Source organism: Balaenoptera borealis (genome assembly GCF_965194805.1).
Source record: "Balaenoptera borealis genome assembly, chromosome: 7".
Lineage (NCBI taxonomy): Eukaryota > Metazoa > Chordata > Mammalia > Artiodactyla > Balaenopteridae > Balaenoptera > Balaenoptera borealis.
Window position 1 is genome coordinate 70,402,385 of NC_138864.1, and position 26,187 is coordinate 70,428,571.

The window sequence follows — 26,187 nt, forward strand, 5'->3', positions numbered from 1 at the left end:
ATGAAACTTAAAAGCTTTTGCACAGCAAAGGAAACCATAAACAAGACCAAAAGACAACCCTCAGAATGGGAGAAAATATTTGCAAATGAAGCAACTGACAAAGGATTAATCTCCAAGATTTACAGGCAGCTCATGCAGCTCAATAACAAAAAAACGAACAACCCAATCCAAAAATGGGCAGAAGACCTAAATAGACATTTCTCCAAAGAAGATATACAGATGGCCTACAGACACATGAAAGAATGCTCAACATCATTAATCATTAGAGAAATGCAAATCAAAACTACAATGAGATACCATCTCACACCGATCAGAATGGCCATCATCAAAAAATCTAGAAACAATAAATGCTGGAGAGGGTGTGGAGAAAAAGGAACCCTCTTGCACTGTTGGTGGGAATGTAAATTGATACAGCCACTATGGAGAACAGTATGGAGGTTCCTTAAAAAACTACAAATAGAACTACCATACGACCCAGCAATCCCACTACTGGGCATATACCCTGAGAAAACCATAGGTCAAAAAGAGTCATGTACCAAAATGTTCATTGCAGCTCTATTTACAATAGCCAGGACATGGAAGCAACCTAAATGTCCATCGACAGATGAATGGATAAAGAAGATGTGGCACATATATACAATGGAATATTACTCAGCCATAAAAAGAAATGAAATGGAGGTATTTGTAATGAGGTGGATGGAGTTAGAGTCTGTCATACAAAGTGAAGTAAGTCAGAGAGAGAAAAACAAATACAGTGTGCTAACACATATATACGGAATCTAAGGAAAAAAAAAAAAAAAGGCCATGAAGAACCTAGTGGCAAGACGGGAATAAAGACACAGACCTACTAAAGAATGGACTTGAGGATATGGGGAGCGGGTGGGGTGAGATGTGACAGGGTAAGAGAGTGTCATGGACATATATACACTACCAAATGTAAAATAGATAACTAGTGGGAAGCAGCCGCATAGCACAAGGGAGATCAGCTCGGTGCTTTGTGACCACCTAGAGGGGTGGGATGGGGAGGGTGGGAGGGAGGGAGATGCAAGAGGGAAGAGAAATGGGAACATATTGTATATGTATAACTGATTCACTTTGTTATAAAGCAGAAGCTAACACACCATTGTAAGGCAATTATACTTCAGTAAAGATGTTTAAAAAAAAAAAAAGCAAAGGAGGGGAGAGTGACTGGGATAGAGACCAGAGAGGAAGGACAAGCACCCTTTTCTAAATATATTTTCTATGTATCTTTTACCATGCAAATATAGTTAAACGATTATTTTTCCTGTCCATTCATCTATAGCCACAGTGGAGGCTACCCTCTGAACACTTCACACCATGAAGCTTTTCCTTAACCTTCAACTTTCACATGTGAAACATTCATTCACCGAATTATTGACTGAGTGCCTGTTATGTGCCAGGCACTGTGCTAGGCCAGGTTATCCTGTTCCAGTAGACAACTGGCAGGTACCTATGTTTCTGTGGATGTGGCACTCTAAAGATCAGAAAAACTCTACTGAGGAATGTGATTAGCCAAAGGAGGGCTGCCAAACTGATTTTTTCCCCTAAGTCAAAGGGTGCCTAGTTTTTAGGATACTAGAAGATGTTCACTTTTTAACCTAAGGGTCCTTAATGCCAAGACAAATAAAAATAGAAGATCCAGTCAAAATGTTGAGAAAGTATTGGCTGGCCATGAGGACAAAGATCTTAGGGAATGGACCACTGATCAGTTTTATCTGCCAGCCTAAAAAGTAAGAGTGCAAACTTTCTTCTACAATGTTAAGCTTTGATATTCCCTAAATGATTGATAAATAATTCATGTTTTAAAATGGAAAAGATGTTCTGATAGCTGACATTCTCAAAAATTCATGCAAACCTTCCTTGAAAGTAGAATATAATAATTCATTCACTTCCTCCCTTTGCAAGTCCAGCCTATATGGCATATAAATATTTATACATCAACATGTATAGGCAGATATTTGATTTCATTTTCTATTTTAGATATACCAATAGTAACACACATACCCGCAGAAGAAACAAACAACTCTTCATTTCTATACAGGCCAGTGTTAATCTAGACTCACATATGACTGAAGCAGCTTCATGCTCGGCTGGTCTAAGCTGTGATTTGAGGCTACTGTTCCAAGCAGTAATTTTTCAAGATAAAATTTAGCAGTTTTGAAATTCTAAAACTAAACACAATTTTGTTAGACATAAAAAAAAATTAACACTATAATTAATGACTGCTTCAAAATCCAAACTGCTATTGAAGATGACAGTTTGAAACCACAAAAGAATCATAAAGATGATTAATTATACAAACTGATACTTGTTTCAGAAGGTTTATATTCAAAGACCATTTATCACCAAAATGGGAATATATTACTTTCATTGAATATTGCAGATTACTCTGCACACATTAATTTGGTTTTTTTTAAATTAGATATTATTAGTGTTTTCATTTAATCAACTACTCCATAATATATAAAAGTCATTAAGTATTATCAATTCAGAAAAAAAGTGGCTTGAAAATATATTTAAATCTATTTTTATACACGAATGCTACCTGAATAAGCACACTATTTATATAATAATTAGTTTAATCATGATCTTTTACATATGTAATTATCAAAATAAAAGCCACTGTGACTACATTCACTATAAGATAAATAATTATAACATTAATTGGAATAGCACTTTTCCTTTTCTTTTTACAACACTTTTCCTAGAAGAAATCAAGTTAATACTAAAATTATAATCGTCTATTTTAATCAGATTATTTTATTTCAAATACATATAATTTATTATGACAAGGAAGTGAATATATTATTTCAAACTAGCTTATTTTATATAATTATATTTATTAGCACCCCAAATCTGCCCATACAAATATATGCCTTTGTGCTTTTGACTTAACTGCACAGGTTTGTGGCTATGATAATAAAAATTCAGGTTAAAAACTGAAAAGTCCAGTTGAAAAATCCCAAATGTTTTGCTTCTATGTCATCAAATATCTAGATATTACTGGCAGAACTAAGTATCTGGATTTTCAGTTTTTATCTGGATTTTGGCATCACAGAATAGTTTATGCCAAAGTCTTTTCCATGGAGGGAAAAACCAAAAGAAGTGTTTAGTATCAGCAAAAGATAAAAATATCGTTTATCCACTGAAGAATAAGCTAGTACTTAAAAGACCTTCAAGAGTCTAGCAACTTATGGCCACACTCACTTAATGCGAAACACAAGTGTTTTGGGTGATTATGACTGGACTCTGGTAAGCTGAGCCTAGCTCTGCCCTTCTCTTCTGGAGGCTGCCAGAGCTTAGCTATGCTATCCGGCTCGTCATCAGCAGGGGATAATGGCCTTCGTAGAGCACAATAATTAAATCGACTGATTTCGAGTGCAGTTCTTTTTCATTAAGGAACTCTTATTTGAATCAACCCCCAAATTTCAGTTTAACTTCTTATTTTGTGTTCTGCATTCCCCTCTTCCCCACGGAGGGGGATTATTTATATTCAGGGCACAAATTCCTGTGGAAAACTGATGTAAGGCACTGTCCTACTGGAAAATATGAAATCGTTCCACAAAACGAACAATTATTGCCTCAAGTGTAATCCGCTTAAAAACCATACATGTATTGTTATTTATTTTGTGTTGCTCAAACCCTTTTTGACTCCCAGTACTTCCAGTTTATCAGGTGCTCCTATGTAGAACTGCTATTTAAGCTGCAAGGAAAATGGCTCATGGAATCTCTTTCCTTTTATTCTTATTCTAGCGGGCTATGAGAATGGTTTGAGGCACATTTTAATAGTCCTCGTACATTATACCTTGACCATCATTCCAAAGTATATTGCATAAGTCATTTTTCCTATTGGGAATCCAAGTAAACTTTTCATTCTAATTTTTAATTTCAGCCTTAAAATATATTCAAATAAACATTTAGTAACTAAGATCCGATGCAGCCAAAAATAAATAAATAAATAAATCTTTTAAAAGAATGAACATTTAAATTCATGCTTACGGTTTTAGCAGTTGCATTTGATCTCTCATATTCTCCTGCCTTTTTCCTTTCTAAAAATTTTTCAAGGCCTTTTTAACACATTGACAAATGTCAAATTTATTGTATTTATTAAAATTTGTAATAAAATGACTGCCATTCTTTTGGCCCCAAAGAGTCATATCAAACAAGCTATATGAAATGTTGCCAAAGCTCAGGGTTAAACTTTAAAGATGAATACACATTTCCTTAGGTAATTAGTGAATGGGATACCAAGCAAATAAAGCTGGGACGAAAAGATTTATTCATCTCCCAAATTACAGTTTTTAAGTTGCCATTTTATTTTTCAGATTCTACTTTAAGCTGAAACGATTTTGGAATTTTATCATTTGACTACTGTAGAAACATAATCGGGGATTTGAAACTTATGAGTATCTATCACAACTGAAAACAATCTTCTCTAGAAGAGGTTAATGGAAAAAGAAATAATAGGAGGTGGAAGATAAACTGCTTCTTTCACAACTGGTGCTGCAAACAGCATTCTAACTAATTCAGATAAGCAGCAAACGTAGTTGTTAGGGGATATTTATGACAGCTGCATCTGTGTGACAGCAATGAAGCATTAACAATGGCAACGGGCTTTCTATAAAACACATCTGCAAGAAAGACAGACAGGTAGCTAGGCTGACTATCAATCCTCAGGACACGTGGATAATTCTATCCTCACTGGCCCATGTGCTGTTAAAATCAGCTCCGTATGTGTATGTGTGTGTGTGTATATATATATATATATATATATATATATAGAAAAGCTTGCTATTCGGTAAAGAGCCACAGCAGTGAGTAATTTTTATTTTTAATTCTTAAGAATATGTGTGTTCACACATCATTTTAAAAAATCCAACAATGATTAACAGGTCTCTGTGAGTGTGTTCTGAAGAAGAATACACTCAACATTTTCAGGTTATATTTGTAGTTAATTTATGACTTGTTATCTTACCCATCTTTCAATTAATTTAATGGGATCATACAGCTCCAAAACAAACAGATTGCATCCCACAGTTTGGGGAGCAAAATCCTGGAAACTTATTCAAGAGCTAGGCTCATTTTTAAATTTAGATCTTAGAAAATTTAAATGGTGCATGCAACCACTGTCTATTTAAGTAACTGTTAAGATGCATGAATAGAATAAAAATTATAGCCAAATAATAAAAGGGGTCTTCTCTTTCACTGAACTCACATAACTTCCATTTATGCTAATGGGAGTTAAGCACCTGCTCTGCAAAGAAAATAGACCCCTATCTGTGAAAATAAACGTGTACAGTATATTTTCCAGATACAATGCTCAAATCAAACCACCAAAAACGTATGCTATATAAACAAAGCATCATGTGGCCTACCTGAAAACACTTCTGTTTTATATTTTACCTCCTTAGTCGTAGACCTTGAGATATTACTCATGCCTTTGCTATTTAAATGTACCAGAAAGAAAAAAAAAAAAGGATGGACAAACTCAATCTGGTGATTTCAGTGAGCTCATACACAATCCTCTGTTTACCCCTTCAGAAGTTCATAATAAATTGCATCAGTAAATCTGGATTTGAGCCACTGCTCTCTGCCATCATCTTAAAAGTCATGGAGGACAACTGTACGTAAGAGGAGGGCATGGCACTGTGCTGGGACCCCCTGCAGCAGCTGCAGCCTCAGCTGGGACAGGAGAGGAGGCAGACGACTGTTACCGACTGTGACACCAGAGTCCCTTGCTGCAGCGCCCTTCTGGCTGAGCGTGAGGTCTCCCAGGAAGGCGCGTCTACCTGGACTTGAATGGCGCTGTCTCCACTGGCAGTCACAGAAGTCACAGAACCTTATCAGGAGGTTCTTGACCACGAGGTGGACAGAGAAAGGCTGCCCCTCTCGACTCCACCTAAAGTAGGCATCATAGAGATCTTTCCCAAAACTCTAAAGTATAATATACTTCCAGTTAAAATTATGATGTGATCCAAAGAGGGTTGTGGGGAGGTACATTAGAATATCCACCAAATATCCAAATATCATGATATTTAGAATATACTGTCATTGCTATTCTCGTCCAACATTTTTAAATAGTCTTAAGGAATAGGTAATAATAATATATGGCATGTACTACATTTAACCCTATCTCTATAAAGATTTCTCCTTCTTCCTAATGGTCTAGGTCAAGGCCAAAATTTTTAATTTCTGATCTGCATTGCGAGTGGTATTGAAAGCAGTACTCTTGTGGACAGGAGGGGATACAGAATTTGAGGGGCCCAGTGCAAAATGGAAACACGGAGCACCTTGTTGAAAAATGTCTTAACAACTGGAAGACAATGACAACAGAGCATTAAACCAAGCTCAGGGCTCCTGTGCACGGGGCCCTGCGAGACGGCACAGGTGGCACAACCACGAAGCCAGCCTCGCTCTGAAACAGGATCTTACGAAAGATAGCCTGCTGCCCCCTCCTCCCTTCTCCTCAGCCTAACAGAGGTCTCGGTCAAGTAAACCATGGGAGCATGAACGTGAGATGTCCTCCGGTAGACAGACACCAGTTCTGTGTACTGAGGTCCCAAGGAAAATGGAGCCACAAAGTGTCCTCTAAAAACTACCATTTACTTCCTTATACAGATTGTATTGTACGGCTTATCTAAAAGTGTTCCATCTTCTTCCTAGAGGGTTCCGCAAAGCGAGGTTTTCTATCCAAAGGCCAGCGTGACCCTGGTGATGGGCTCTGTTTTAATGGGGAGTGGAGGACCAATTTTGAATACAGATAATGGTAGCACTGTCTCCTGGCAATCTGACCCTCAGTGACATATTTTTTCTCTTTCTCTGTATTTTTTCCTTTTAAAATCACTTCCTGCTCAAACCCCTTCACTCTCGTCAGCCGTGCACCAGTGTTGGATTTGACCTCAAATTCTAGATGGGCCAGGTTGCCGTGAAGGCGCCCTGCCTGGCTTTCTGCAGTGCAGGTGATTAGGAACGCTGGGGAAGCACTGTTTACGGGGTGCCCTTCTCCTCTAAGGACAGCTGTGCTCTGTCAGGTCTAAGTTGGTGAACGAGACAATAGTAATTACAGTTATGGCAGCTTTTCCCTATGAGCTACCATCTCTCCAAAGTGGGCTTCAGCTAAGCTCAGCTGGAGGAGTTGTCTTTCCTTTTGGGACGTGGAACCTCTACAGAGTTGGTCTTCAGAGACTTAGAACAGGCTATAGAGGCAAGCAAAGAGAAACAGAAAAGCACCCCTTTATTTCTCCCCCAAAATACATGTAAGTATTTTTGTAAGGTATTTACAAATTTAAGAGAAAAACTATACTTACAACAAAATTATCTTGTAAAGTCTGAGTTTTTCTGAGCTATAGGTTACTTTTTAGTATCAAACAATACAGAAAGAACTGTTCAAATGTATAGCTTATCCTGATTTTTGGTCGTTCAGAAAAGGGCTAGAAGATTATAATATTACCTACTCTTAATAAAAGAGTATATCCCCCCCTTTTTTTTTTCCTGGTAGTGAATTTGTAGGGATAAACAACCCTACAAATTGTTTGGCCTATTATATGTCACAGAGATTTTTTCTATAGCCTGTCTAGACTCCAGACAATAGGTGAGACTGGCCTAGAGTTGCAGACATTTCCATAGTCTGTAATGTCCCTTAGAAAAGTAAGGGTAATAATACAAAAATGAAAACCAGCCTGATCTGCTGGTACGATAGGAGAAATATGAGTATGACAACACTTTACAACTTAGAAATGATGACAACAACCTAGGAAGAAGTTTCAGCAGCCATATATCAGCCAAAGCAACTTTTACAAAATCATACATACTCCCCAAATATGAGTCATATTCAAGTAATGTTGTCCAATGGCTATAAAATCACTTTATTGCAGAAAATTCTGCATATATGTTATGTTGTATTTTCTTACTGCCTAGAGGTGGTGTGTGTGAATGTATATTACATATATATGAATATATGACCACAAATTATTTGTGGTCAACATACAGATTTTTCAAAATGCCTTACTTTAAATAAACCAGATTGTTAGACTATTCTGCTTTTCAGCCCTCTTGGATAAAACAATTAATGTTGCATATAATCTTAAGAGAATTAAGGGATGTTATGTATAAGCAAGGGAAGTGGAGAAAAGAGTTTTTAAATTTCATCTATTTTCTACCATTTCGTCTCTGAGCATGTCTCCACACCTATTTTCTCTCCTACCATTGTACTTGTTCTAAACAAAGGAAAGGAGGAGAGAAACCTTTTGTTTCTTTATATTCTCCTTCTTTGCTACCTTTTAAATTTTTTAATAAATGAACCAATGTAGAATACGTGTTTTTGTTGCTTGGTTTTATGATGATGAAGACCATGAAAAAGATGCACTGATTTTAAATATTCATTGAAGAAAATATTGCTTTAAAAATATTGGCAATATTTTTAATTCAGAGGGTATTCTCTTTCTCAAAGACTCCAAACTACGTCAATAGTCACTGGACCATTTGCATCTTCACCACTGGGGATGAATATTAACAGAGTCTTTGTCACTGTTAGAATGACTCAGCTTATGACATCAGGAGTAGTTGAGGGGCAGTGGGGGGGGGGGGGGAGTGGCGTCTAATGAAATAGACAGCATGCAGTGAAAACAAGAGATTCTTCTAGCTGTTCTCCTTAGAGTTGTACATCCCCAAACAGAAAACTCCCATCTCTGAAGTCATTTAGTTCCTGTCTCTGGCCGAATTAAAACACATACATACACACACACACACACCAACCAGCTTGTTTCAACACAACCAACTCTACCATATATCATCATCAAAAGATCCATCGTAGAGCAAACCATCTAGGATTGCCACAATTATAGAAAGCTCATTAATGAAACCATAAAGAACCCTTCTCAGTGTGATCAGCTATGCCCATCCACCAGGCACTCAAAGAGCACTCCCTAGGTCTAGGACATTATATATACAAATGCAGTCTATTTTCCCCCAGAATGCAAATGTTAGATTCACATTACACAAAAACAATTTACACAACACTCTTATTTTGTTTTGCTTGGAAGTTCAATATTTTCTTTGTCTTTAAGAAAAAAAACTCTTTAACCTCATCAGAAATGAAGGTTTTCGTCAATACTTTCTCATAGAGTAAAAACAAACAGATATGCTTCTGTAAAATTGACTGATAATGTAACATTAAGTATAGTATGAATATTCAAGGAGATTTATATGAAAAAAAAGATGTAGTTTGTTTTGATATGTGCCATGATATTCAGAATGACTTTACATGTCATATAACAGTATAAACCAGAGAAGTATACACTGCATATAATAACTTTGAATATCATGAAAACAATACGAAGTTCTGATTCGCCTCAGCTCTTTTAATTGGCTACTTTTAATTAAAGAGTAATAGTATATACCTTTTAATTGAACACACCAACTAAAGCTTGACTTTTCAAAGTAAACAACAAATTCCAAATTCAATGTTTGCATGATGAATTTGGCAAACTTTTCATTTTCATGAAACTGGGGGGAAGTGCCATGCTTCATCACAGGATAGCTGGGAATTCTACAGCACTCTGAAAGAAGCCCGATCATTATCTAACGCAGGGTCCTGTGCATGGAGAGGGAAGACCAAATTAGGCCCTGAGGAAGTCTCACTAAACTCCCACTGAAGTCAATGGAAATTTGCAAACGCACTCGAGAGGGCTCTCAGGGCCCACAAGGTGCTGTCAGTAATTTCACTAGGTCTTCAAACCAGATATACAAGCACAAACAAAACAACAAAAAACTGAACAACAAAAACAAAATCAAAACACCCAAACCAAATAACATGTACCTCTCCGACATCATAGATCCAAATACGGCCTTCTGAGTCCCCAACGGCAACTTCTTTGCCACCTTGAGCCCAACGAACACGGTTTAGGGCGGATGCCCCCTCAATGGCCACACTTGCTGTTGGAACCTGCCAAAGGGGTTACAACAAAGAATCTCTGAATATGAATTTAAATATACGAATTCACAACGATACGTTTAACTGGATGAGTCACCACTGCCTGCGTGTGCATTAAGTACTATATATCCCTTGTGTAGGGGTGAAAAGGATTCACTGTTCTTAAATCATATGCTCCACTGAATTAAAGAGTAGAGAGAAGAGACACTTCAACAAAAAAGGAAAAGAGGGAGAGTCTTTTTCCACAGTCAATGGGCAGTGAGTGACAAATATTTCTTTGGATTATGCAGGGTGCACAAACAACATACAAACACAGCAGCTAAATGGGATACTTCTTGATCAGGTCATGATTTATGGATCAATGGAGGGGGAGATTTCAGGATTTACCAAGATTAAGGATACTGTAAAAGGGGGAATGGGGTATATGGTGGAATAAACGTCATATTAAGGGTCTTCAGGGGAAAGAAATGTATTGACCCCTCAGAACCTCATCAGAGAGGGGATCCTCAGAAGAAGAAAAAGTAAGCAGGTGAAAAACTTCAAAACTGCAAGTTCTCCTTTCTTTTTTTCTTTTCTCCCCCCCCCCCCGCCCCACCTTTTTTCTTCCTCCTAGCAATACCAAGGTGTAGGAAGTTCTCCATAACTCTGAAAACGTCCTCAGGGTGATATCCTGATAGAATGTAGCACTTACTTGTAGAAAAGGCCTTACATCTCCTTTAATAAACACCTGAAATCTGACAATGTTGATAATTACAATATTAATCATTATTAAAGTGAACCAGAGGTGCTGAAATGGAACCTGCAGTATTTGTTACAAGAACCTTAATATTTGGAAAAAGAATTTTAGTGGGTCTACCCCTCTTTTCACCATCAGTGGTGTAAACACTCATCTTGAAGGTTGGAAGTTTATAACTGATAGAAAGATCAGATCGCCAAGCCTTCTACAAGAAAGTTGAATAGGAAATGACAACAGCCCATTAAAAATGAGAAAAGGTAAATGTTAAAACAAAAAAGGAAAAAAATATATAGTGAAGAGGGCCACCAACATCATCTTATGCCACTGTTTTAAGACCTGTGTCTAATAAACATGTCCTATTAGGATGGAAACACCACATGTACTGTGCCTTAGCTCCCCTGGCATTCTGCTATTCAGGGAATTGAAACCATCTGTTTATATGACATTACTGACCCAATACCTATCTTTAAAATAGCAATAAAAACTCCATCATATGTAAGAATCTATGTTTAAACTTAATCTTGAAATCAATAAAAATTCTTTTACCTACTTAAATCACTGTATGCCAATTGAGAGCAAAAATGTAAAAGTCCCCAGCTCATTTATTTATTTTTTTTAATACACAATTTCTACAATAAAGGGACCTGCTGTGCAGTGCTGGAGACTGAATTTTTAACCAAACTTTTTAAAGGCCAAAACAATGTGAATTTAGTTTGGGCCATAATTCTGTCAATGCACTTTATTATTAGTGTGCTACTCAGCAAAGAAATCTGCGATTCAGCTATAGAGTTTCAGAGTTAACTTTTAACTCCATAATTTAGAGAGATCACACAGGATCCTACTTTCTCTAACGCTAGTTAATATCAGATTTTATCTGTGAAGAATCTCAAAAATTGAATAAAAAGTATTTAATCTTAATATAAATATAATAAATAATCACTCAAAAGAAAGTGATTTTTTTGATACATTTTAAATTATGCCTAAAACATTTTAAAGAATTTTATTTGGAATTAAGTAAAGTAGCAAATGGGAATAATTAATATTTTAACCATTTAAAAATATCTTCTTTTCATAGATATTATAAGTGGTTAAAAAAGAAAAAGGCTATCACAGCCTATAACATGTGCTAAAAGAATTATCAAATGCATGAAGAAAATGACAAAAATATATTTTATTAGTTTGACTAGTAATGAGCTTTCAGAATTTGATGAATCTATAATGAAAATAATCCATATATTGTCTCTGGCTTTCTTACTCTTGTATCTCAGTTTCATATATATTTTCATATTTTTTTAAAGACTCAATCATTTTAATTGCAAAGACAGGATGTATACACATAATTTACTACATTGTGTAGAGGTCAGTGACACTGAAGTAGGTAAATATGAACTATCCTTGCACAGGAGCAGTCGGAATAACTTGGTTTAAAAGCACAGTATTTTGAACAAGGACAAAGAAACACTGAGACTTCAGGTTTTTTTTTTTTTTTAAACAAATCTAATTCCTAATCGGACAAATATTTGAAAAATCTTATTCAACTTGATAGAAGGCAAAAATGAGGGTTTTAAAAAGTGTTCAGTTCATTAGTGGATTTGAATCAGACTCAACGTATCTACTATTATTGTGAAAGCAGCACTACGATCACCGCAAAACTAAATGATCTGCATGCCAAGTAACAATTTTTTTAAATGGTTAGCAATAAAACACTTATGTGGTTGTCTCTTGATACCTAGAGCGAGGGAAGGGAAAAAAATCACGTTTGGCAATGCTGAGATATTAATTTTGTTTTACCTAAAAAGCTGATTAAAACACAAAACTAAACGAGAAGCGTTACAGAGGAATTACTGTAGAACACTGTAGTTGGTAGAACACTCCATTACATCATAGTTGAGTATCACCTGAACTCACTTCTAAATCTGATTTCTGACTGGGTCTCCTAAATCAATCTGGAAAATGTGTTTTTGGTTGTTTAGAGTGAATTGAGTTTATTCTAGCAGATAGAAACAATATGATTTTAATCAACGGTGATGAAAGACTTTGGGAAACCATTACATCGTAGAGTAATAACACCTTTCTATAAAAGCAATAATGTTATAAACATTTCAACATCTGAAATGATGGGCACTGCACGTATTTGTGCCCTTTATTTCCAAAGATGCTTCATTACATAACTCTTGTCCTTGTCATACACTTCTGGTAGCCAAAAGGAAAAAATAGACGTAAACGGAAAGTTTTTTAAAAAGACAACTATTTGGCAGTGGTTTTAGGTGTATATAATCTTGCAAGGTACAGTGACTCAATAATAACACCTGAAGGATATTTCCCTGCCCCCTCCCAGAAAAAATACTAGGGGAGCCCGTCCCAGAAAAAATACTAGGGGAGCCCGTCCCTCCTCATATCCTCCAGCTGTAGGCTTCCTAATTAAAAAGACCGAGCTGTTTCCTGCTCAGAACACTTCAAAAGACCCCTCTCTCGTTCTCCACTTGACATGTAGTTTTCAGCACTTGCTCTTCTTACCTGTCCATTCTTATTGATGGAGAGCTGCCCTGAATCACAGACCAGGAGATGACGACGAGACCATTTTATTGTATTAAACTGAAGGACATTTAATATTCATGTTTTTTTAAAAAAACCCAACCAAAAACTCTGCTACCTGAATTAGCACCTCAATAATTTTGAGAAAGTGTAAAAAAGGAAAAATATACGTGGCATAATTTTTAAAACATTAATATATATAGTAAAATTTTTAAAAAGACTATTTCCTTATTGTTAATTGCTTTTTGAAAAAAATTTTCACTTGTGAAGGACTCTAAATGTGACATGTTAAAATCTCATTAAAAAAAATACTGAGTTTAACATACATGTTCAGAGTTAGAAACTTATAAAAGTCTATCTGTGAATTCGGCATCTTAGACAAGGATTATTCACCTTGTAAATTTCAAATGGCGACTAGATCTAAACATAAACAGTCAAGAGAATCATCTTTTATGGATTTAAAACAGAAATTGTGCAAGTAGCAAACACTGGCAAATAGCCCTTTTAAAAAGCCCAATCTCAAGTCAAAGTCCACAAAAGCTTACTTTTCCAAGTGTTTGCCAATAGAGTTATTTCAACACCCTGAAATATGCCCGAGTGTCCTTTCCCGCAGTAAAAGGCGTGAACACGTATGGTTTTGCTCTTTGCAGAGAAGGGTCGTCAATTGTCCAAGATTCCGCCACGGTTTAGGGATGAAGTGAGATTAAATGATTTGGGGCCAACACATCTGCCAATACCCTGCACAGCAGCGGAGAATGGGGGGTCGGCAGCCCAGCTGCAATTGGAGGGTCTGTCCAAAAAAGGCCATTTCAGAGAGAGGGGGAGACGGAGAGAGGCCGACGGCGCCCCCCTCCCAGCCCGCCCGGCCCGGCCCGGCGCCTGCGCCGCCGCTCACCTCGGTGTCATTGTTGAGGTTCCAGAGGTCCAAGCGCCCCATCCCGTCCACGCAGGCAAAGAGCGCGGGATGCACGGGGGACCACATGACATCGTACACATAGTCTGCATTGTCTTCAAAGGAGTAGAGCGGCTTGTTGTGCTGTAAAGCAGAGAGACCGTGAAGACTTTGTGGCGCTGCGGCTGCCTCGGGCTGTCTAGCGAGCCTAATTAAAAACTTTGCACATTCACAAAGTGTCATAAAACTTCCCGAGATGAAAGTCCTCGAGAAGGTGGACCGCAGCTTTAATGTTACTAGAACTGTCCACTGGCATAAGTAAATACGGTGGGGGGAGGGGGGCGGGGGAGGCGGGGAGGGACTCTTAAGGGGCTGGGGGCTGGGACGGGCGGGGGGAGGCGGTTTCAGACACAGTCGTGCGAGACATTCCAGACAGGTGGCCGGGGCTGCCCAGGAGCTCGGAGTTCTCGCCGGGCTACGCTCTGCGAGTCGCTCAGGGCCCGAACCCAGGCGTGCTCCGCCTGCCGGGATCAGACCCGCGGGGAAGGCTCTGGAAGCCCCGGCGGTCCCGGCGACCCAGAACCCTTAGCATTGAAGGCAACGCCTGCCACCTCGCGGTCATTTTCTGTAGCTGCAACTCTGCTTCCAATCCAACTCGAGGCCAAATTTATACTTTAATGGCTCCTCTGCGGCGGGGATGGGGATACATATTTTAAAGGGATTTGTAGCTCTTCTGGGAGGTGAAAAATCTCGCGGTTCTGAGTCTCTGGTCTCTCTCTCCAGGGTCAGTTCACCCAAATCAGGTGGACTGGCGAGGCTCAATGCAATGCCCCTGAACCTTCGTAGGAGGCGAACCACGTTTTCTAGATTACCCAGTATTTCTAAAATCGGTGTTCTGGGGGAAAATGCACTAGCATACCCCTACTGCATACAAATGCTTCCCCTTCGGAGGGATACAATAAATTAAAATGGCACTCTTGATTTCCTGTGAATATTGTCACATCAAAATAGCACAGAAGTCAGAGGCAAGTTTGAAAGTACACCAGAAATAAAACGTAATTGGACTTCATGAATTATTCATTCCATCTGGCGTGTCTTATTCTAATTTCTGCATAATGGCTTTACTAATCCCTGATCAATTAATGTAAAATGAAATTTAAATGATAATGAAAGCCCTAGAGATAAAAGAAATTAAGCATTCTTATATCCTCTGACAGAAATCTAAACAATGGGAGTTTTTTCCCCCAATGTCTTCTTCATCCAGTCAGCTGTCTGTACTCCTTTCATGGGTTCAGCTGAATGCCTGTACAGGCCAGAGTAATAAGATCAAAAAACGGTAACATACAATATGAACAATCAAATACTTTCTGCAGAAAACGTTCAAAGAATGTATCTGTGGGGAATCAGCTCCAAATATTGGAGCAAACTCCCCAAATGTACTGTGAGTGCAAATAAAATTCACAAAATGCGTGTGCTGAAATCAAGGTGAGAAAAATCATGGGAAGACAATAAAACTCCCACAGCCTAAACCTAATGCAAAAATTTGTTAAGGTAGTGACTATACGTGATTTCTCTTTCCAGGAATTATCTTGCTTTGGCGTTGCTGAGACGTGAACACAACTCTAAGACTATTAAAGCAACGGAAGATTTTAGATGGGACATTGTACGTGTGGGGCGGGTGGTGTGTGTGGTCTTATTTTTAATTTAAGTAGTACCTAAAAAGAACATGTGACATTGAGATCTCAAAAAGAATTAAATGGACATTTAGCCTTATAGTTTTGTATTTTAATACCCTATACCTCTTTTATGCCAAAAAGTTTATTATATCCCCTATGTGCACTGTAATTTGGAGCTAAGATTATCTGCCTATTTGCTATTTATGTAGCTTTTTTTCTTCCTCTCACTGTTTGGATGAGGTGATTCAAACTAACTTCTTCAGCAAATCTGAATACCCAATGACCTTAAATTAATATGATTATATCATCTTTTTTTCTTATTAATATAAAAAAAAGGCAGGGTGGAGTAGCTGCTCCTTCACTGACTACTTGTGAATATTAAATTCTAAGTCTTCGTAGAAGATTATTCCTGCCCCAAATTCTTGATTTTGTAGCTAGCTAGTCACTATTTGTTAGAGAATATGAGTAACACATTTTTCTTAAAATCAAAGAGTAGAAAAGACTTACACATGCTTTAAAAAGTCAGTTCTCAGTATCTTCTCTTAATAACCCAGCTGATAGTATAACTGAGTATACAGAGGTCTAGACATAGATGCACACATACATTCAATAAACACATAACTCATCTTCAGTCCTTGCTTTGATCAATTAGAAAACCATCTAGCTTTAAAGAGTCATCTTCTAAGGAGTTGATATTATTCGATATGTTAATTCTCTCAAATTCTGCTGCTAATCTCTAGTGTTGTTTCTTTCTTTTTTTCTTTTGGTGTCTTCCTTTTGAAGAAACTTGGTCAAAACTCTAGTATATCCTGGAGATTTTACTTTTTAAACATCTGGAAATAACTGCTTTGTTCATCTTACCAAAAACCAATTTTCTTGTGTTTAACAGTATTGTATTGAAATGCTATTATTCCCTAGGTTTTCTTCAGCTTCCTTATCACCTCCCACCTCCAAGACTGAAGTCACTGTGCAAGTAATTCTAAGCTACAGATTGTGCATGTTTGGGGCAGGGAGAAGGATTTATATTTTCAAAGGCTTTGTTCTAACTTTGATAAATTCACAGGATGAAGAAGTCTTGGTCGAGACTGAAGGCATTTTTAGGGCGCCAAGGGGACCGACATCTATGAACCAACAGTTCTCACGTTTAGAACGGCACATGCTATGGGCATAGGCTAATGCCACTCTTACAATAGTAAGCAGTGCTATTCCGAATATTAAGTGCATTTTTTTCAATAGAGGAGTCTTCCATTCTATCTTATTTGGGACTCAAAGGGTAAGCTGAAAACCTCATTGAAAATTTGTCTCAAACACTTAATATAAAACATTTCATAATTTACATATATATCATGAAATATTAACAAAATATATCAAAAGCATTAGGGTCTAAAGATTCTGTTTTTGAATTTTGAAACATATGTTTGTATCTACAAAGTTGTTATAGCTTGCTATTGCACTATCACCGATTTTAGAACACTACAAGTTTTGAAAAGGTGGAGAGTGTAGGGGCAAATGTGACCAATGATTTTTGAGGAGGATACTATAATATCATTTATATATATTAAAGATACAGAAGCTTGGTGATTTTAAATATTAACCCTACAAAATACTCAAGGCCATTTAGTAAATTAAATATCATTCCACTATGTGTTACTGTAGAAAGCGTTTTTTAAGACAATCAAATTTCACTAGACACAAACCCCTTCACTTGCGTGTTCTCTTTTCTGATGCCCTGATTGGTATCAGAGACCTGTTAGAGAACAAAAAGGAAAACTGCCTTGTAACGCAGCCTACGGCATGTGTGACACATGCCAATGAAATAAAGCTGTGACGCCCTGTGTTTTAGACGGGTTTCCAGAACTGTGCCAAAATATCCAGACACCGACCAGTGTGATTTTAATGCCCTGATTCTCAGACAGAGCGGAGAATCAGGCTACCAGTCACCTCCCAGACAGACCTGAAGGGCAGGAAAGGGTACATTATTGGGTGCTTGCGTGTGCCTGACTCTATACACACATTGTCTAATTTAATCCGCATAAAATCTCTGTAAGGTAGATGGTGTTTACAGAAGAGAAAATTATAGTTCAGGAAAGTTAGTAACTTTCCCAAGGCCACGAAGGTTGTAAGTGGTGGTGTTGGATTTGGTTCTCTGGTTTTTCTAGCTGTTAAGCACATCCTCTATATGCTGGAACCGTGTGGTCCTCTATGAAACACAGTGAAGGTCTTCGGTCTTTACAGAAAGAGCAAAAGATCTGTTACCTCTCCACTTTGCTGTCCCCGTCAATTCAACCAATACTTACTAAGCACACACTGTGTAACTTGTAGAAAGAGTTCAAAAATATCACATGCACAGTGTTTCATTTCCTGAATCGGTTATTAATAATCCTGAAGATGTCACCCATACAATTCCAGGCATCCTTAGCACCTTGTGACACTAACAGAAGTCTTTCTCTTCTGAAAACCAGGAAACAGGATGGAAATAGGCCTTTAGCCAGCAGAGATTAAAGCAGGCCATGCATTAGAGAGCAGAATAAAATGATGCTAAGAGGCAAAGATCCGGGTTCAAGTTCACTGAATGTCTATACGACTTTGGGTGAGGGACTCATCTGATAGATGGGGATAACACAGGGAGTATGGAATAGGAAAGGAAGTAGGAGAAAGTGGAAAAACTACAGACCTTGGGAAATTTAACTTAACATTCTTGGATCTGCAGTTTATTTTTCATCTGTAAGATGGAAAGCTAGAGCAATTGACCTCAAGGGTTCCCACTGGCTTTGTGATTCTATGACTCTGTTCTGTGGTAAGGGCTGAGTGGAATAAAGCATGTGAAAGTTTAACAAAGAGTTATTCAAAACTAAGTATTATAATTAAAGCCATCTTCCTTGATGTTCTGTGGAATTCATATCATAGTGACTCTTTTTTACTTTGTATTTCACCAAAATACACAAAGATGTACGAGGGTAGTTTTCAGTGAGAAAAATTGAAATAATAAAAGTAATACAAGACCTCCTATTTGACCAGAGAAGGGATAAAGAATATTAAATTTACATAAGAGAGGCAGGTAGTGAACTCTGTTCAAAAATGAACAGTTACAACATCCATCAACGTTTTACAATAAAGACGATCTCTGGATTGAGCTTTGATTTTACAAGTATACTTCTGACAATGAATAGAGCTGCGTATTTTTCCAATCAGTTAACTGTAAAATGATTTCATGAGAGGTGAATTTCTATTTCTGACGTTAGAAATGTACCAAAGTCACATCCAGGGAATATAGTGTTTGTTTTATTTTCCTGTATATGATTTATTTTCCTCCTATCAGGCAGCTCAAGGCATCCTAATGGGCTTTAGTTTTTTGAAGGTTGGTGAATAGGAAGATTTGTGTTAAAATGCCTCCTAATACCTCCAAACACTGTGGTTCTTGAGGTTGCATTTGCCTGTAAATGATTAGCTCTCAAAGCCAACTTAGAAATGTCTACCCAAACCATGAACCTTTCTTTTGGTGAGGAGGGAGTGGGGAAGGAGGTGTTACATGGGTAGGTCAGGTCAGGGTGGACGACTAACAGTAGAATTTCTATATTTTTATTCTGAAATAAAAGGAAAACAAATGGAATCTTACCTTGAAAACTATATCTTGTTGGGGGAAAAATGATGACCAAAATACTAAACAATGAGTAATAAGAAAATGTCCTTCAAAAATTGTCATGTGGGTTCCTGTCAAGTAATTAAAATAAATAGCCAGCTAGTTCTTCCAGGAAACATTAAAATGTGAGACCACAATATCACTTTTTAAAAAACCACCAAAGGACCCCCAAACTTAAAGCTCACACAAAAATGGATGCTTCTACCATAAAAAGAAAGTGCTTAAACAAACAAACAAACCCAAACTCACAAACCAAACCAAACCAAACCACCAACTTGCTTGGCCCAAAAGAAGCGTTGCGAATTTGGTACTATGGCTGTAAAACATTATTTGCAACTTAATGTAGTGTCTTTCTAAAGCACAAAGTATCCTGTATTTATCTTAATTTCTGTGGCTAATATTGTAACAGTACTCATGATACCCGAATCATATCTTTACCTGCTTCTACCATGGTCAGAAATTCAAAATCAGGCATAAACACTTTGGGTGAGCTATTCTTAACAGAAGATGTACAGTGGGTCTCTTTGTTGTTTGTGTGCATTAACCAAAAATACATTTAAGGACTTTAACTTGAATTAGTTAAAAGAATTACAAAGAAGGTTATAGAAATCCAGGAATTTAGCATTTGCCTCTCTATAAATGTAGAAGTTTTGCTAAATAAGTACTGAAGCCACATAAAAGGTGTTCTTTGCTGCACTACCTTCCTCTACGGCTTATTTGCATGGAAGAATCCTTCTAATCCAGGAGGCGCCACCAATAAAGAGGATAATTATCCATATAAAAGAATGTATACATATTCACAGGTTCTGACTAGTATTTGAGTGTTTAAAGCCACGGAAAAAGCTACCAGCTTTGCCTCCCTCATTCATAAAAGGAGTATTTCCCCACACTGGCACGAGTTTTATGCATATCAGCTCCACCTAAAGGTTCTCCTTTAAAACAGGCATTTTAGTGAAACAAATCTGTACAGAATCCTTGTGAAGACACTCAGCAAGCAGGGGTGCTCTTCTGAATTGAGCTGTTTGCATTCACCTCAGCTGCTAGGGCTCTTTTGGTAAGTTCTGCCTCTGGGCTTATTTGAGTCGAGGCAGGGCAGAGATGGTCACTCGACGGTTGGCTCATTGGTACCATGTGGGTGGCCATCCTCTGGACTGACCGTCTCTCTCTGACAGACTCTGTGGCTGTAGAAGCAAGCAAGTTCAGAAGAGCCCCTCTTTGGTTACTGCTGCCCCAATTCTACTCCTACCACGGCCGAGTGGTTTCATGTGCAACATGACGGTAGTTAGAGAAAGAAACATTCTATGTGAAGATAATGTTCAGGTGGATGAGAGCGTGTATTAGAAGGCAGGCGGGAAGGGATGGAGACTGGTGTGAAGGGTTAGCCGGTGTAGAGGGATGACCTAGGGCTGGACCTAGAAGCAGCTAGAAGTGTGGTTGTAGCCGTGCCTTGAAAAGTTAGAAGGCGGAGCCAGTATAGACATATTTTGCAGGCTTAAGCAGCTTTGTTTATTTATTTGTTCCTATTGCGGGTTAAACTGCACAACTGCATTTTATTAGTGGGTAGATTAAGTGGCAGAATATTTCCACTCTGGTCCTTAAACTGTCCACCTCCATCCACTCTAGCATCTGGCTTATAAACTCCCTCCCCATTGTAAATAAATTTATATTTAATATATATTTATAAATTATATACATACATATATATGTAAATATATAAATTTACAAACATATAATTCTTAAAAATTTAGAAAGATAAAGTTATAAACCTAGATCCATGGATTACACCTTGATTCTCCCTTCATAACTTATGTCTAAATTCCCCGAGTAAACACTTGCCAGTTCTCAGAGCTAATCTGACATTAGTGGTCGCACTACATTTAGTAAATATAACATTTAGACAAATTTCATTTCTTTTTTGAATTTTTGAATTTTATATACACTAATATGTATAAAATGGATAACTAATAAGAACCTGCTGTACAAATTTCATTACTTTTCAAGAAGTCACATACCCAAATACCCAGGTTTAAAATCTAATGGTAAAATTGTCAGAGTAATTAAATATTTCATTCTACTTGCTCAACAATTGAATGTATATCGTATACATTCAATTGTTATATATGTGTCCTACATACATGTGAAGGGCACATTTTCAAAGGGTCAAGGCAAGTTTTTTGTGGGTCTGCACCCCTGTGTCTCCTGGTGTTAAATGCAATGTATCTTTTATATTATATTCAGGAGTAGGATAGCTGACAGTTGTGTTTATTTTAACGGTGGAGAGAACTGGCACAGAGAATCCCACATAGCAGAAGTTCAAAACATTCAGTTCAGACGTGGAATACATTTGATATGCTTCCTGCTTTGCAACAGATTTGCTTACCTTATTTTATTTTGCCTAAACCAAATTGAAATTAACTTCTATTCAAAATGGAAACACCAGCTAAGCATGAGGTAAGGTGATTCAGGATACTAAAGATGGGCATGGGAAAATAACCTAGTATTGATTATGAACCCTGGACGATTTTCAAGGCTAAGAGGTCATATGAGGCTGCCCAAGATGGACCTACATTGGTCTGATCCAAACACAGCTACTTTGGGGAACAGAGATGAGTTTTAATTTATCTTCCAACATCAGACATGACATGCGGGTTAGATCAGGAGGCAGGGGTGGAGGTATCTTTGAATCTCATAACTGTGTAGACAGTTGTATCTGTTATTTGTTATTCTCATTCTCTCTTCAAACATTAGTGCTTAGAAGGAGAAGGCTGGGGAAGGCAACTCACGCAGCATATCCGTGAAATGAAAAGGCAAAATTTCCGCTCTGGTTAAAAGAGCAAAAGAAAGGATTCAGCAAGCCCTTCTCGCACAACAATAAAGCCCAGTCAGCTGGGTGAATTTTAAGTCTCAAAAGCGTTTGCACTTATATGGATTATTCGCACATGGCTGTATAAATATTTAACAGCTATAGTTATGTGTTGGTGGGTGAATGTTTGGCGGGGTAGCAGGTGAGGGGGGTGGCTCAGGTTGGGGCAGGGGTAAAAGGACAGGAAGTATGAACACAGGCTAAGTCTGGCTGTGACTTGATGATTACATTCTTGTGGTTTCTTTCAAAGTTAAAGTATTCTCCCTGGGTGAGCTTAAAAAAGGAACCCCCTTCTTCCCCCCCAGCCCCCGCCCAAAAAAAAAAAAAAAAAAGGAAAGAAAAGAATCTGATGACTGGCACAGGTAGTTTTATTGAAAGCCGATTTTAATGTTTGCTACCTTACGTCAGGAAGGGGGAGTGAAAATGAGGATAAGGGAAGAAAAAATAAGTCAGACACCACCTGAATGTCTTGTTTACCAGAGGCAGCTAGCAGGGCTTTGGGCTTGTGGGAAAAAATGCACTCTGTCATCGGTCAGTGTTAATGGCAGTAAACTATTGATTTCATTAATCTTCTTGCTTGTGTTAAGTGTTATGCTTAGATACTGTAATAGCCAAATCTTTAACTTTTGATTTTTATTGTGTTGTCTTTCCTTCTTCTGATATTTTAAATATTTAACAAAATGCTAGCAGAAATAGATATACTCAGGGCCCTTGGTTAGAATTACGTAATTTTTAGGACGTGCTTCCAACACAGTTTAAAATAATCTACCCTACCTTAACAAAGTACATTATTTCACTTAGGATATCCAAAAGTATTGATTCATCAACAATGATTTATTGAGGACCTACCATATGCTTCCTACTTTGGGAAATCAATAGAAATACAAGATCTGACTGTTCATAAGGACTTGAAATCCAGGTAGGAGAATGAAAATTATGAAATAATAAGAGAAGAAATTGTTTGCTTGGGAGCCTATTTTCTCGTTTTGTTCCAAAAGGACTGATGTTGTCTTACAAGTTAAATATACTGCAAAATTAAGAATAAACACACAACAGAGGCAGATAGAATAGACAGCTAATACTAGGATCCTGATGATTACAATCTGGTAATGAATCAGCTCTAAATTTCCTGATAACTAAGACAAAGGGGAAAACACATCGTGTCCCAAGGAGGTATGCAGATTTCCCCATATGAAGAAAGAAAGAATATAAATTCCTCCTCAAAGACACATTCTTGGGAAAAACTCAAGGAGAAATTTACCATGTCTGTGAATCCCTGGAAAAGAGACTGGCTTTCTGGTTTGTTTATACCAAAGAAAGTAGGTAGCCAGGTGCTAAATTCTGTGGTACAGATGTTAGGTGCCAGAGGAATTCGGAGACTGGGGGGATGGCATGTTGGTGGTTACCTCAGTCTGATGTGGTCAAGGAAGGTATTATCTAGGACAGGTGATGGGACCAGCCTTGAAAGATGCATAGACTTTGACAGATGGTAAGGAAGCCAGTCGGTGGGGAGGGGTGGGGGAGAAGCAAAGCATACAAAGACCTGGCTGTGTACATCAGCATGGAATTCCCAGGTGGAAGGTGAGAAGTGGGGACAGCCCAGCGGACTCTGAGGATTTGTCCTAAGGAATAATAGGAAATAATTTTGGTTTGGATAGAGTCGGAGGTAAGGACATGTTATGAATGGTCTTGAGTATAGAGTTAAGATCTTTAATGCAATAAGCTACTCATTTATTAAATATGTACTGATCAATGTGCAGAGCATTGTGCTATGTGCTACACAGGTTCAGAGATGTCTAACATTCATGCAAGGGTTTTCAGCTTTTCTATGATAGAAAATAGAAGCAGCAGCAGAGTAGGGGAGGAAGATCTGATTTGCATTTTAAACATGGTACATTTGAGTCTCTGGAGATGACACTCAGGTTAAGCCGGCAGTCGAAATGTAGGTCTGGAATTGAAAGAGGGGCAAGCTTGAAGCCTGTGCCAAAGAATCATTCACGAGAGGTGCTGAGGGAGAGGACAGAGTGCTGCAAGAATAAGTAGCAGACAGTATGATACAAGATGAGTACTAAAAAGAAGCCGGCACACTTGGAATTAGGGGTTCACCAATGGTCTTGGAGAGGGAAGTGTCAAAAGGCTAAGAGGGTAGGTTGAGGAGTGGCTGGGAAATATGGCAGTGGTTGGTCTGGACGCATGTTGGCTCTTCAAGTGGTTTGGCCAGCTAATCCAAATTTTCGGACATGCCGGGACTTCCCTGGTGGCAGAGTGGTTAAGAATCCACCTGCCAACGCAGGGGACACGGGTTCGAGCCCTGGTCCGGGAAGATCCCACGTGCCGTGGAGCAACAAAGCCTGTGCGCCACAACTACTGAGCCTGCACGCCACAACTACTGAGCCCGTGAGCCACAACTACTGAAGCCCATGCACCTAGAGCCCGTGCTCTGCAAGAAGAGAATCCACCTAAGTGAGAAGCCCGCGCACTACAATGAAGAGTAGCCCCCGCTCGCTGCAACTAGAGAAAGCCTGCACACAGCAATGCAGACCCAACGCAGCCAAATTTAAATTAATTAATTATTTTTAAAAAGAAAAATTTTCGGACATGCCTGTGATACTTTAAGCCAACCCATCCAATCACAAACCACAAACCTCTAAGAGGATCCTAATATTACTGGTGTTTGTATCTAGGTCTGCCTTCTTTATTTCTTAAGACCACCCACTTGTCATTTTGATGTAACATCCTTGACATTTTGGACAATCTCTTATGTGGCTTTATATCTCACACTTGGCATTGAGCCTGGCAAACACTGCATCTTGAGGCAGACAAGGTGCATTGACAGTAGATGCTGAAGCAGGTAGCATCTGGGTGCAGTCCCATCTCTGCCTGACACCTCTGAGCAGAGCCTTGAACTTTCCCCTGATTCTTTGGGCTTATGATTCTTTCTTAGTCTCCCCAGGGCTGAACCTCCACTTTTCCTGATGGGTTTTTGATTCAGCATCCTGCTTAGGCTATCTCTGACTCTAGCATGCTACCTTGGTTTGAACCTTTCCCCCCAGTCTGCTACCTTAAATGTAATCTCTGATGAAGACTACCCGGTCATGGCAAAGGTTTCAGCATGTTTGTAAACCATGGGCAACGAACCAGACATAGGGGACTGTTTTTGTGGAGGAAGGTGATATGAAAAAGAGTAATAAAAAATTAGGCTTGGACAGTAGGAAATCTAGTCAGGCCTTCCTGTGTATTATAGGAACAGGGTATTGGGAATTGAATGTCTGATGAATTTTATCTCATTAAAAACAAAAAAAACTTATCCCGGGATGTAAAGTATTAGCATGTACCTGAGATTCTTTTTAACACATACATTTCAATTGGTGTGTGTGTTTGTGTTTGTGTGTGTGTGTGTGTGTGAGAGAGAGAGAGAGAGAGAGGAAAAGAGGAAGAGAAAGAGAGAGAGATTGATTTGAGAAGGAGATCAACATACTTTTTCATGGAATATTCTTACATGTTTATTTGTCGCGAGAAGAAGAGTGATGCCTGAAAACAAGAGAATGCTGTACTGACCATAAGGAAGCCTGAATCCAAATCAGCACCACACAGCGACTAGATATCCTGCACCAGTTAATAAACGTATTCTGAACATGGTGATAATGATGAAATAGGTCTTTGGATTCAGCATCAACAAACTTACTTCTCTATAGAGCTACCATATGATCCAGCAATCCCACTCCTGGGCATATATCCAGAGAAAACCATAATTCGAAAGGATACATGCACCCCAATGTTCACTGCAGCACTATTTACAATAGTCAAGACATGGAAGCAACCTAAATGTCCACTGACAGAGGAATGGATAAAGAAGATGTGGTACATATATACAATGGAATACAATGAAATAT

The 26,187-nt window shown here is 38.3% G+C and overlaps 1 protein-coding gene across 4 annotated transcripts in view; it reads right to left on the reverse strand.

Moving 5' to 3' along the window:
* Positions 1 to 26,187, reverse strand: part of DYNC1I1 (dynein cytoplasmic 1 intermediate chain 1) — a 336,617-nt gene that overhangs the window by 11,899 nt on the left and 298,531 nt on the right. For all 4 annotated transcript variants that reach the window (XM_082398343.1, XM_082398344.1, XM_082398342.1 and 1 more), the window contains 2 exons: positions 14,119 to 14,259; positions 9,839 to 9,964 (listed from right to left, as the gene is read on the reverse strand). In XM_082398343.1, coding sequence (XP_082254469.1) covers positions 9,839 to 9,964; positions 14,119 to 14,259 — 267 coding nt within the window. The remainder of the gene's footprint in view (positions 1 to 9,838; positions 9,965 to 14,118; positions 14,260 to 26,187) is intronic.